Source organism: Canis lupus, chromosome 12 (genome assembly GCF_003254725.2).
Source record: "Canis lupus dingo isolate Sandy chromosome 12, ASM325472v2, whole genome shotgun sequence".
Lineage (NCBI taxonomy): Eukaryota > Metazoa > Chordata > Mammalia > Carnivora > Canidae > Canis > Canis lupus.
The window spans coordinates 19829973-19843130 of NC_064254.1; the positions used below are offsets into that span (position 1 = coordinate 19829973).

At 34.1% G+C, this 13158-nt stretch overlaps 1 protein-coding gene across 1 annotated transcript in view; it reads right to left on the reverse strand.

The window, feature by feature from the left end:
- PKHD1 (PKHD1 ciliary IPT domain containing fibrocystin/polyductin) overlaps nt 1-13158 on the reverse strand; it is a 469911-nt gene that overhangs the window by 391367 nt on the left and 65386 nt on the right. The window contains 3 exon segments of the mRNA XM_025419015.3: nt 49-244; nt 641-776; nt 2685-2815. Coding sequence (XP_025274800.3) covers nt 49-244; nt 641-776; nt 2685-2815 — 463 coding nt within the window.

Below are 13158 nucleotides of genomic sequence, written 5' to 3' on the forward strand. Positions count from 1 at the left end.
CACTAGACCATTCAGCAGACCTAAGTGAATGGCAAGTGTCCACCTCACCCTGGTGAGCGAATGCTGATCCCATTGATGGAGACTGAGATGCTATAGAGACCGGCGGGCAATGGGGGCAGTACCACCTCCAGGCCCTGAGGCATCTGCACATGAGCTGGAGCCAACGTGTTCTGGATGCAAACCTCCACATCCAGGTCTGTGTAGTTCACCAAAAGTGCCATTCTGATGAAAAGGGTATCACCTCCTGCATTAAAGAGAATCCATTAGCCTCTGTGATAGGGGTTTGTGGCTTCAACCACTTATCATCCTATAAATTAGTGGCAGAGATTAAAGTCTATTAAATGTCTGTGCTATCATTACAGCATAATAGGTGCTCCATAAGTATATATTGAATTGTTACCTTTAAATTCTCATGCCAATTTCATGATGGAAATGGTCCCAATATTACAGAGGAAAAAAGTAGATATAAGGAGATTTGTTCAGTGATAGCTAAAATGAAAATAGCAGCAGTCCAGCTTTCAGAAAAATAATTTCCATTCAAAATATAATGCTATCTTCAATATAATTGAGACCACTATTTGCCTTTCTTATAGGATCAATGGTCTAAAAAGAAAAAGATGCTGCAGTATCATGTATTTACCTGCTATGTTGCTCCTGTTTCTGCTCAGAGATGTGATCACTGGATTCAAAGAGGAGACATATGTAAATGCCATGGGAAGAACTGCAGAATGGTCCCCTGAAACCACAGTCAAATTCACAACGGGTCCATCTTTCCCCTGAAAAAATGGTTTTTAAAATCAAACCTCTAACTTGAGAGAGGCCTATATCGAGTTAGTTTAAAAGATTAATTTTAAGAAAGTTATTTTTTAAGTATATTGCTACTTTCAAGTTTCTCACTCTCTTTCTCTTTCACACACACACATATACATGGTGACAATTACTTAGAATAGGCGAGTGTGGCATCCAACTAATTAAATAAGAATTATGTGCAATTAACACACCAATTGGTTTTGGAAAAAGTGGCAATTTCAAGTAAAATCTATACCTAGCTAAACTATCCATCAAGTGTGAGAATACTTTCAGACATGTAAGTACTCAGAAAACTTCCCTCTCACATAGTCTTCCCTCTCACATAGAAACATAGAATGTTTCTTCAGGCTGTGGCCTCATAACATAAACAACAGCCACAAAAGAGTGAATCTACCCACAAGAGCAATCAAGGGAAGTGCTAGGATGAAATCTGTAGAATAAACCAAAAAAAAAAAAAAAATTAGATGAAGCAAGAGAATAGAAAACCTCAAGGAAAAAGAATAATTAATGTGATGGAATTTTTTTAAGATAGAGGATTTTTATTATGAGGAAAACATATTAGGATAAAAAATTAGAAACTCTAAGAAAAAAACTATAAAAGAAAAAATACATTATCTGATTCTGCCCACATCATTAAAATAGTTATGATAATGTAAACACAGTTTGTTGATTTAACAAAGAAATGGTACTGTAACTACATTCAAAAGAATTAAAAGTAGTTATTTCCAAAAAAGGAACTTGAAGAAGAGTCCAGAGGGGCAGGAGAGCAGGATTATTTTACTATTTTTCTTTTAATCTTTGCATGTATTACTTTGATCGAAATTTGAAGTTTTTTTAATGCTTATTCTCTCTAGCAAAAGAATCCAAACCATGCAAATCTTACCAAAAGAAATTTCAAATAACTGGATACTACATACCAAAAGCTTTAGAATTTAGATTAATATATCCTGAGAAAAATAAATATGCTCCAAAATATAGTTAGTGGGATGCTCAAATTTCTGTTAAAATAAAATATTTTGAAAATTATCTTAATGTCCAATAATAGGGAAGAGTTAAACAAATTACCATACAACTATATATTGTAATTCCATGTGGTTTATATGTAAATGTGAGCATTTCATAATATTTGAATAACTAGATAAGATAAAAATGTGGGGCCAGAGATCAAAGATGATTCTGAAATTTTTCTTCTAGGGGTCTTTATTTGTTCAGTAAACAGTCATCCTTTGGGGTCATGAATGTGCTGAGAATGCTAATGACACTGAACTGTGAATAGATAGTTCAACTTCCACTGTGAGCATGACTTTTGCCAACAGCACCAGGGAAGAATGTGGACTCAAATCTCCTAGTAGGCTTTGATAGCACTAACTGAAGAAGAAAGAGAAAGCTAAGGGACTTGTTTTTAAGGGAAAAAAGAAGCAGTAGAGAATAATTAGGAAAATATTTTCTAGAAACGAGGCATTCTAGAAGTTTCTAATTTCCACTATTCATATCCATGCCAAAAAAGAAAATTATTTGTAAAAACTAAGTTATTCTTGCTTGCTTGAAAGAGAAATGAGATGAAAATATATGGAAGTTTTCCAAATCAATATATACACTACATAAATTCATTTATTCTGTGGCATTATTATTCATTGAGAATATGAACTGGGACTGCCTGGTATCTTCTTTTAAAAAAGATCAACTGATGTTAATTGCAAGTTCCACTATTGGAGTTAGCCTCCCACTTTTTTGCAGCATAGGCAATATAAACAATATTAGCATACTCTCATGATGAAAAAGTCATGTTAATTAAGTTCTAAGAAAAGATTCGTGAAAAACCTTACACTACATGTTAATAATGGCCACCCACCCAGAGAGGAGATTCCACTTACTCTGGGTGGAACTCTGCATTGAATTCTTCGTGAATTGCTTGTGGTAATGTTGATAGCACAAGACTGAGATCCAAATAACACCAGGCTCACATCTTCTAAACCAGAGCCTTGGATGGTGGCCCAGAGCCCTCCTGCAATAAAGAAAGCATTTTCAGGTGGAATGAAGAGCCATACAGGAAGACAAAAAGCAATTATCCACAAGAGAAATAAAATGAAATTAATTAAAATATGAAGCTCCTTAGTCAAAACACAAGTCCTACTCAAACTGCAGGAAAAGACTGATGCTAAATATATAAACTAGTATATAAACAGGGAGAAATTATGCTTAAAGGGCAGACAGGAGTAACACGTCCTGGAAATATTTAAAAATAAAACATAGGGGAGCCCAGGTGGCTCAGTGGTTTAGCAACACCTTCGGCCCAGGGCGTGATCCTGGAGACCCGGGATTAAGTCCCATGTCAGGCTCCCTGCAAGGAACCTGCTTCTCCCTCTGCCTGTGTCTCTGCCTGTGTGTGTGTGTGTGTGTGTGTGTGTGTGTGTCTCGTGAATAAATAAATAAAATCTTAAAAAAAAACAAATACTACCAAGTGTCAGAGAAGTAAAGTAGATGGTCTCTGAAAACTCTTCCTTCCCTAGAGTTTTAAATATTATCCCTCCTAATCCTATAAAGCTTATTCTCTAAGGACTCAAGTATAAGAGAGCATCATGGGGGCACCTGAGTGGCTCAGTTTTTGAGCGTCTGCCTTTTGCTCAGGTTGTGATCTTGGGGTCCTAGGATCAAGTCCCATATCAGGCTCCCTATGCCTATGTCTCTGCCTCTTTGTGTTTCTCATGAATAAAATAAAATAAAATCTTAAAAAAGAGAGCATCATGGTACAAAGAACTTGGACCCAGAGTCAGGGCCACAGATCACTCTGCCACTTATACTAGATCATTTGTAGCATTGTCCCTGAACTCACTGGCTCTCATTCCCTCATCTTTTTTTTTTTAATTTTTAAAAGATTTTATTTATTTATTCATGAGAGTCACAGTGAAAAAGAGGCAGAGACACAGGCAGAGGGAGAAGAAGGCTCCATACAGGGAGCCTGACATGGGACTTGATCCCCGGTCTCCAGAATCATGCCCTGGGCTGAAGGCGGCGCTAAACCGCTGAGCCACCCGGGCTGCCTTTGTTCCCTCATTGTTAAATGACAGCCTTTGCCCTTCCAACCTCATGATTTGATACCATACATATTAGGCTCTAGTCTCCACGATGCTGGAAAGGTGACTGATACCACCACCCACCACCATCAGGATTTCTGTACTAACCACTAAAGAGCAAACACATAAACTTCTCCTTGCTGCAGACATCAGCAAGCAGAGTCATGGCACCAATCATATTGATAATTATGCCACACATGTGGAGGGCCAACACTTAATCAAGCTAACAAACAGAAAGCTCACCTATTATTCCTGAGGGCAATGATTCCAGTCTGCCATCTCCCCAGAAAGAGGATACAAGAGAGGCAGGAAAGCCACCAAATCAAGACACATACACCTTGAGAGTGGGAAATGGATGCAGAAGCAAGATTTTCTTCCCCAAGCATATCAGGGTTAGAGAGCAAAACATCTAATCTGATGAACACCTCTCAGGAGAATGTGAGTGGATGGAATTAAACCTTGAAGTTAAATATATGAACTTGCCCTAAAGATTCAGAGCAAGACTGCAGTTATCTTCAGAGGAAGAGAATAAAATTGAAGAAAAGAGGCAATTTATAATAGCAACATAAAAGATAAAATATCTGAAAACAATGTTGACAAGAAATATTCAAGAACATGAAGAATTTGAAGAAAACTCTGAAATGTCACTGGGGAATTTAATAGATGGATTAAAACTTAAATTTAAAAAAACTTTAAAAAATGGGTAGAAATAGTGAACCTCATGAGGGTGGTATATCTTTCTAAATAAACTAAAGCACTAAATAATCCTGATAAAAATATAAACAGAATTTTTTTATTTAACTTAGATAAGCTACCTTTAAATTTTTAAAAAATTAAAAGCAATAAACAGAATACAGAATTTCAAAATAAGAGCAAAGGGGTCTTCTGCCATACATTAAAATATCTTATAAAACAACTATAATTAAAATGTAATAATAAAACATGCACATACAGACAAATCAATAAGCAGAAGAGGAAGTTCAGAAATAAACCCAAAAAAGTAAGAGGCTATAGGAAATAATAAGTGTGGCATTTCACTTAAGTGAAAAACAGATGAATTTTTTTAGTAAATAAAATAAGTGAATAGTATTGAAAAAATCAAATCTGTTATCCTACCTCACATCCGCATCAAAATAAACTCCAAACTGATCAAATATTTAAACATAAAAAAGGAAATCATTAAAGAATGAGAAGGCAAAATGGGAAAACTTATTTTTATGTAAATTTAGAGATGGAAAGCCCATTCTAAGTATTTTATAAATCCTAAAGCCATAAAAGAAAGATTGATACACTTACTGTATAAATATAGTATTTATAAATTACAAAAATGGTAAACAAATAGACAAACATACAAAGGCTTGTATCCATGATGTATTTTTAAAGCTCATAAAATCAATGAGAGAAAAATAACCCAATTGAAAAAAAGTGGGCTAAAGAGATGAACAGACAGGTGACTGAAAAGAAAATACAATGCTTCTTAAATTTATGAATTTCTCTCTTAAAGTAAATGCAAAGTAAAACTATAATGAAATGTTATTTTTCTTCTATAAAATAGGCAAATATAAAAAAAATTGGTAACACTGCTAGGAAGATGTAGTAAGTATATAGTAGTATACTATACTACTATAGATGTAGTAAGTATATAGTCATATATATTGCTACAGGGAATAAACTATAAAACCTCTAAAAGAATATTTTAGTATTACCAAAATTTTAAATGTACATAACCTCTTGACTTCCAAGTCATTTATTATTTTTTTAAGATTTTATTTATTTATTCATGACAGACACACAGGCAGAGGGAGCCCGATGCAGGACTCAACCTCGGGTCTTCAAGATCACACCTTGGGCTGAAGGCGGCACTAAACCATGGACCCACCTGGGCTGCCCTCCAAGTCACTTCTAAACAAATTCCACTTCTAAGAAATTATGCTACTATTTTCACATATATACAAAATGGAACAACTACAGTTCCACATACAAGTGAAGTTGGATCCTGTTTGGGGTTGAACTGTGTCCCACCCCCAAATTCATATGTTGAAGTCCTACCTGCCAGTACCTCAAAAGGTGACCTAATTTGGGAATAGGCTCATTACACTTGTAATCAATTAAGACGAAGTCATACTGAACTGTGGGCCATTATGACTGACATCCTCATAAAAAGGAATAATTTGGACACAGAAAAGACACAGGGAGAACACCATATGAAGATGAAAGCAGAGACCAGGGTGATATTTCTGTAAGCCAAGGAACACCAAAGATTGCCAGCAAACCACCAGAAGCTAGGAGAGAGGCATAAAACAGATTCTCCTTCATAGGCTGGTTTAGAAGGAATCAACTCTGCTAACATTTTGATTCTTAATTTCTAGCCTCCAGAACTGTGAGACAATAAATGTCTGTTGTTTAAGCCATTCAATTTCTGATACCTGGATAAACAGCCCTAGAAAACTAACACAGACCCCTACCTCACACCATAAGCAAAAATTAAGATAAATAAAATAGCTAAATACAAAAGCTAAAACTATAAAACTATCAGGAAAAAATATGCATAAATCTTAGTAATAAGGGGCTAGGTAATTATTTCTTAGATATGACACCAAAGCACAAATACCAACAAGAAAAGGACAAACTAGATTTCATCAAAATTTAAAAGCACAAATTGTGCTATACAAATTGTGAGAGACGTGAGCAAGAGAATAAAGGATCAGAGAAGATCTATAAAAATAACACCAAAACAAGTAACAAAAAGGCAATAAATACATATTTATCAATAATTACTTTGAATGTAAATGAACTAAATGCTCCAATCAAAGTACATAGGGTGGCATAATGGATAGAAAAGTAAGACCCATCTTTATGTTGCCTACAAGAGACTCATTTCAGATTTAAAGACACATATAGATTGAAAGTGAGGAAACAGAGAAACATTTACCACGCAAATGGATGTCAAAAGAAAGCCAGGATTGTAGTATTTATATCAGAAAAAAATAGACTTAAAACAAAAACTAAGGAGAAAAAATGAGTGGGAAATATCAGAAAGGGAGACAGAACATGAGAGACTCCTAACTCTGGGAAACAACCTAGGGGTGGTAGAAAGGAAGGTGGGCGGGGGGTGGGGGTGACTGGGTGACAGGCATTGAGGGGGGCACTTGATGGGATGAGCACTGGGTGTTATTCTATATGTTGGCAAATTGAACAATGAAAAATAAATTTATAAAAAAAACTACAACAAGAGACAAAGAAGGACACTATATAATAATATGGGGAACAATCCAACAAGAAGATATAACAATTATAAATACTTATACACCCAACATAAGGGTGTCCAAATACATAAAACAGTTAATTATAAACATAAAGGAAATAGTAGATACTAATACAATAACAGTAGGGGATTTTAATAGTCACCTTACATCAATGGACCAATCATCCAGAAAATCAATTAAGAAACAGTATCTTTGAATGATATCTGGGACCAGATCGACCCAACAGGCATATTCAGAACAATCTATCCTAAAACAGCAGAATACAAATTCTTTCCAAATGCACATAGAACACTCTCCAAAATAGATCATACAATTGGCCACAAAACAAATCTCAACAAATCTAAAAAGATTATGTCATACCATGCATCTTTTCTGACCACAACACTATGAAACTAGAAATCAGTCACAAGAAAAAATATGGAAAGATCACAAATATATGAAGGTTAAATAACATGTTGATAACCAATGAATGGGCCAACCAAGAAATAAAAAAATACAAATGAAAATGAAAGCACAATGGTCCAATATCTTTGAGATTCAGCAAAAGCAGTTCAAAGGGGGTTCTAAGGGGGAAGTTTAAAGAAATATAGGCCTACCTCAAGAAACAAGAAAAATCCCAAGTAAACAACCTATCCTTACAACTATAAGAGCTAGAAAAAGAACAAACAAAGCCCAAAACCAAGCAGAAGGAAAGATTAGAGCAGAAATAAAGGAAATAGAAACAAACAAACATAAAGCACAATAAAACAGATCAATGAAGCCAGGAGTTGGTTCTTTGAAAAGACTGACAAAATTGATAAACCAGTAGCCTGATTTGTCAAAACAAAGAGAAGACTCAAATCAGCAAAACCAGAAATAAAAGAGGAGAGATAACAACTGACACCACAGATATACAAAGAATTGGACAAGAATATTATTTTTAAAAGGTATATGTCAATTACTAGACAAGTTAGACAAAATGGATAAATCCCTAGAAACATATAACCTACCAAAACTGAAGCATGAAAAAAATGGAAATATTGAAGAGCTCAATTACCAGCAATGAAATTGAATCAGTAATCAAAAAATTCCCAACAAACAAAAGTTCAGGACCAGATGGCTTCACAGGCAAATTATACCAAATGCTCAAAGAAGAGTTTATACCTATTCTTCTCAAACTATTCCAAAAAAATAGAACATGAAAGAAAACCTCCAAATTCAATCTATTAGGCCAGCATTACTCTGATATCAAAACCAGATAAAGACACCACAAAAAGAGATAATTAGAGGCTGACATTCTGAATGAACATAGATTCAAAAGTCCTCAATAAAATATTAGCAAACCGCATACAACAATACATTAAAAATATACACCACAATCAAGTGGGAATTATTTTTGGGATGCAATGGTGGTTCAACATTCACAAATCAATAAAAATGATGCATCACATCAATAAGGGAAAGGATAAAAACAATATGATCATTTCAGATACAGAAAAGGTATTTGACAAAGTACAATATCAATTTATAAAAGCTCTCAACAAAGTAGGTTTAGAGGGTACATATCTCAACATAATAAAGGGCATAAATGAAAAATCCACAGCTAACATCATCCTCAATGGTGAAAAACTAAGAGCTTTTCCCCTAAGGTCAAGAACAAGGCAGGAATGTTCACTCTTGCCATTGTTATTCAACATAGTACTGGAAGTCTTACCTATAACAATCAGACAAGAGAAAGGAATAAAAGGCATCCAAACTGGCAAGGAAGAAATAAAACGTTCACTATTTGCAGATGATATGATACTATATGTAGAAAATCCTAAAGACTTTACCAAAAAATTCCTAAAACTGGTAAATAAATTCAGTAAAGGTACAGGATACAAAATCAATGTACAGAAATCCATTGCATTTCTATACGCTAATAATGAAGTAACAGAAAGAGAATTTTTTTTAAATCCCATTTATAGTTACACCAAAATTAATAAAATACCTAAGGATATATTTAACCAAATAGGTGAAAGATCTGTACTCTGAAAACTATAAAATATTAATGAAAGAAACTGAAAATGATAAACGGACATTCCATGCTTATGGATTGGAAGAACAAAAATTGTTAAAATGTCCATACTACACAAACCAATATACAGATTTAATGCAATTCAGGTCAAAATATCAGAAGCATTTTTCATATGAGAACAAACAATCCTAAAATTTGTATGGAATTACAGAACACCCTGAACAGCCAAAGTAATTTTGAAAAAGAAAAAGCAAACTAAAAGTATCACAATTCCAGATTTCAAGTTATATCACAAAGTTGTAGTAATCAAAATTGTATAGTAAGCACAGAAATAGACACATAGATGAATAGAACAGAATAGAAAGCCCATAAATAAACCCACAATTATATGGTTAATTAATCTTCAACAAAGGAGGCAAGAATATACAATGGGAAAAAAGTCTCTTCCACAAATGGTGTTGGGAAAACTGGACAACAAGATCTGGAAAACTGGACCACTTTCTTACAGCATACACAAAAATAAATTCAAAATGGAACAAAGACCTAAATGTGTCATCAGAAGTCCTAGGAGAGAGAACAGGTGGTCATTTCTCTGTCACTGGCTATAACAACATCTTTCCAAATATATATATATATATATATATATATATATATATATATATATACACACACACACACACACATATATATGAATATTATTCAGCCATAAAAAATGAAATCTTACCATTTGCAACAACATGGATGGAGCTAGGAAGTATAATGCTAAGCAAAAGAAACCAGTCTAAGAAAACCAAATACCATATGACTTCATTCATATATTGAATTTAGGAACCAAAACAAATGAACAAAGGGAAAAAAGAAACCAAAAAAACAGACTTAATTGTAGAGAATAAACAGTTACCAGAGGGGATGTTGGTGGGAGAATGAGTGAAATAGGTGAAAGGGATTAAGAGTACACTTATCATGATGAACACTGAGTAATATATAGAATGATTGAATCATTATATTGTACACCTGAAATAATATAATACTGTATGTTAACTACACTGGAATTAAAATTTTTAAAAATTAAAAAAATAACTTTTGTGCTCCAAAGAATATTATCAAGAAAATGAAAAGACAATCCACAGAATGGGAAAAAAAATACTTGCAACTCACATATCTGGTAAGAGACTCTTACCTGCTATATATATAAGATATATAGTAGGTAATATAGTAGTATATATAATATATATATTATATATACTATATATGTGTGTGTGTGTATATATATATATATATATATATATATATATACACACATATATACTACTTGGGTGAACATTTCTCCAAAGGCATACAAATGGTTAATAAACAAATGAAAAGATATTGAATATCATTAGTCATTAGGAAAACACAAATCAAAACCACAATGAAGATAGGTTCCAGTTCAAGATGGCAATGTAGGAAGACTCTGAACTCACCTCCTCCACAAAACATACTAAATTATACCTGCTAATATACCTGTCCCACCTGAAGAAGAACTGAGAGCAGACTGAACAGTAACAACAAAAGACAGAGAATAGCAAGAGAACAATAAGAGATATGGAAAGACAGTAACAAAAAGAACCCCCATTCCCAATGCTGCAAATGGCTGTGGAGAGGAATAGTACTGAAGGAACAGGAACAGATCCCTCTGTCCTTGGAGACACCAAAAAAATCTGTAGTTTAAAAGAGCATCTAGCTAGCATATAAAAAAGAAACACAAGAACTCTGCCAAGTGGTCAAGTTGCTGCTAGAAAGCTCTTCAGATCACAGGGACTGGAGAATGACACAGTTTACATTCTCATCCTGCCACAAAAGCCTAGACCAGAATAGGGTTGAGACAACATAAGTGGAACATTCAGTCATCTTGGTGAACTTGTGACTTCAGCAAGTTTAAGGGCCACAAGCCTGCACCAGCCACTCTGCAGTGCTGGGGCACAGAAAACAAGCTGTGGAGGGAGGGGCCCCTGGGTGGCTCAGTCAGTTAAGTATTCACCTTCAGCTCAGGTCATGATCCCAGGATCCTGGGATTGAGCCTCCCATCTCCCTCTCCTGCTGCTCCCCCTGCTTGTGCTCTTCCTCTCTTGTCAAATAAATAATTAAAATCTTTCAAAAAATTTAAAAAGAAAAGAAAACAAGTCATGGATTTGTGTGAAGGCTTCTTTGTTTTAATTTATACTGTCTTATTTTATTTTTACTTTTTAAAATTTGTCTTGTTTTGTTTTTATTTTTTCTTCTTTATTTTGTTCTTTTCTTTCTTTTCTCTTTTTTCTTTCATCCTTTCTTCTCCTTTTTTCTTTTTTCTTTTTTCTGCTTTCATTGTATTTTTTTAATTTCATTATTATTTGTTTCTTTATTCTCTTTGTAAAAACTCATTGTTTAAAAGAGTAACTAGCATATACATCCACAGCTTCAGTCAGCAAGAATCATGAAGCACAGACAGTCTGCACAGGGGTTACTATACCCAACTTCACAGAGAAGTAGCCATTTTGCCTAATCCATAGAAACAAACATAGTAAGTCATGCAAAATGGGGAGACAGGAATATGCTCTCCAAAAGAAAGAACAAGAAAAAAACTCAGTAAAAGATTAAGTGAAACCAAGATAAGTAATATGTGATAAGGAATTTAATGATCACAAAGACACTCACTGGATTGGAGAAAAGAATGGAAAAACTCAGTAGAGCTTCAGTAAATAGAATATATTTTAAGAAGCAAAACTCAATGAACTCAATCAGAGTTGAAGAATACAATAACTGAAATTTAAAAGCACACTAGAGGGAATCAACAGTAGATTAGGGGATACAGAATAATGTATCAGCCATAGGGTAGAACAAGATGATGGAAGGCATATAAGTGCAACAGCAAAAAAAGAAAAAAAAACTCTATTTTATTCTTTTTTTAAGAAAAGAATTTTTAAAAATGAAGGTAGATTAAGAAATCTCTTGGATAATATCAAGTGAACAAACATTCACATTGGAGGTCCCAGAATAAGAAGAGAGAAAGGGATAGAAAACTTCCTTGAAGAAGTAATAACTGAAAACTCTCCTAACCTGCAGAAGGAAATGGACATCTAAGTCCATGAACTACAAAAAGTTCCAAACAAGGTGAACCCTAAAAGGTCTACACCATGGCACATAATAATTAAAATGTCAAAGGTTAAAGACAGAGAGAATCCTAAAAGTAGCAGGAGAGAAACACAAACAGTTACCTACAAGGGAAAACCTATAAGACTATCAGTTGATTTTTCAGCAGAAACTTTGCAAGCCAGAAGAAGGAGCATGATATATTCAAAGTGTGAAAGGGAAAAAAAAAAAAAAACCCTACAACCAGCAATATTCTACCAAGGAAGGTTATCATTCAGATTTAAAGCACAGATACAGATTTTCCCAGACAAACAAAAGATAAAGGAATTTATGACCACTAAACCAGGCTTACAAGAAATGTTAAAGGGACTTTTTAAGTGGAAAAGGAATAGTCATGATTAGACATAAAAATACAAATAAAAAGATATGAAATATGAGATTTATGTTTTTTATTTTTTCATAATGTGTCTGAACATAAATGACCATCAAATTAATATCAACTGCTATTTACTTGGGATGTTATATATGAACCTCATTATAACCACAAACCCAAAACCTCTATAAAACCTAAATAAATAAATAATAAATAAGTAAGTAAATGGAAAGCCAACAAAACAAAACACCATAGATACTCAGGAATCACAAAGAAAGAAAAGAGAAAATGAAAGGAACAGAGAGAACTATAACAACAACCAGAAAACAAATTTTAAAATATCAACAATTACTTTGAATGTAAATGGCCTAGATGCTCCAATCAAAAGATAGATTTTAAATGGATTTTAAAAAGGGGGAGGGGGCAGCCCAGGTGACTCAGTGGTTTAGCACCACCTTCAGCCCAGGATCTGATCCTGGAGACCTGAATGCCTCTCTCTCTCTCTCTCTCTCTCTCTCATGAATAAATAAA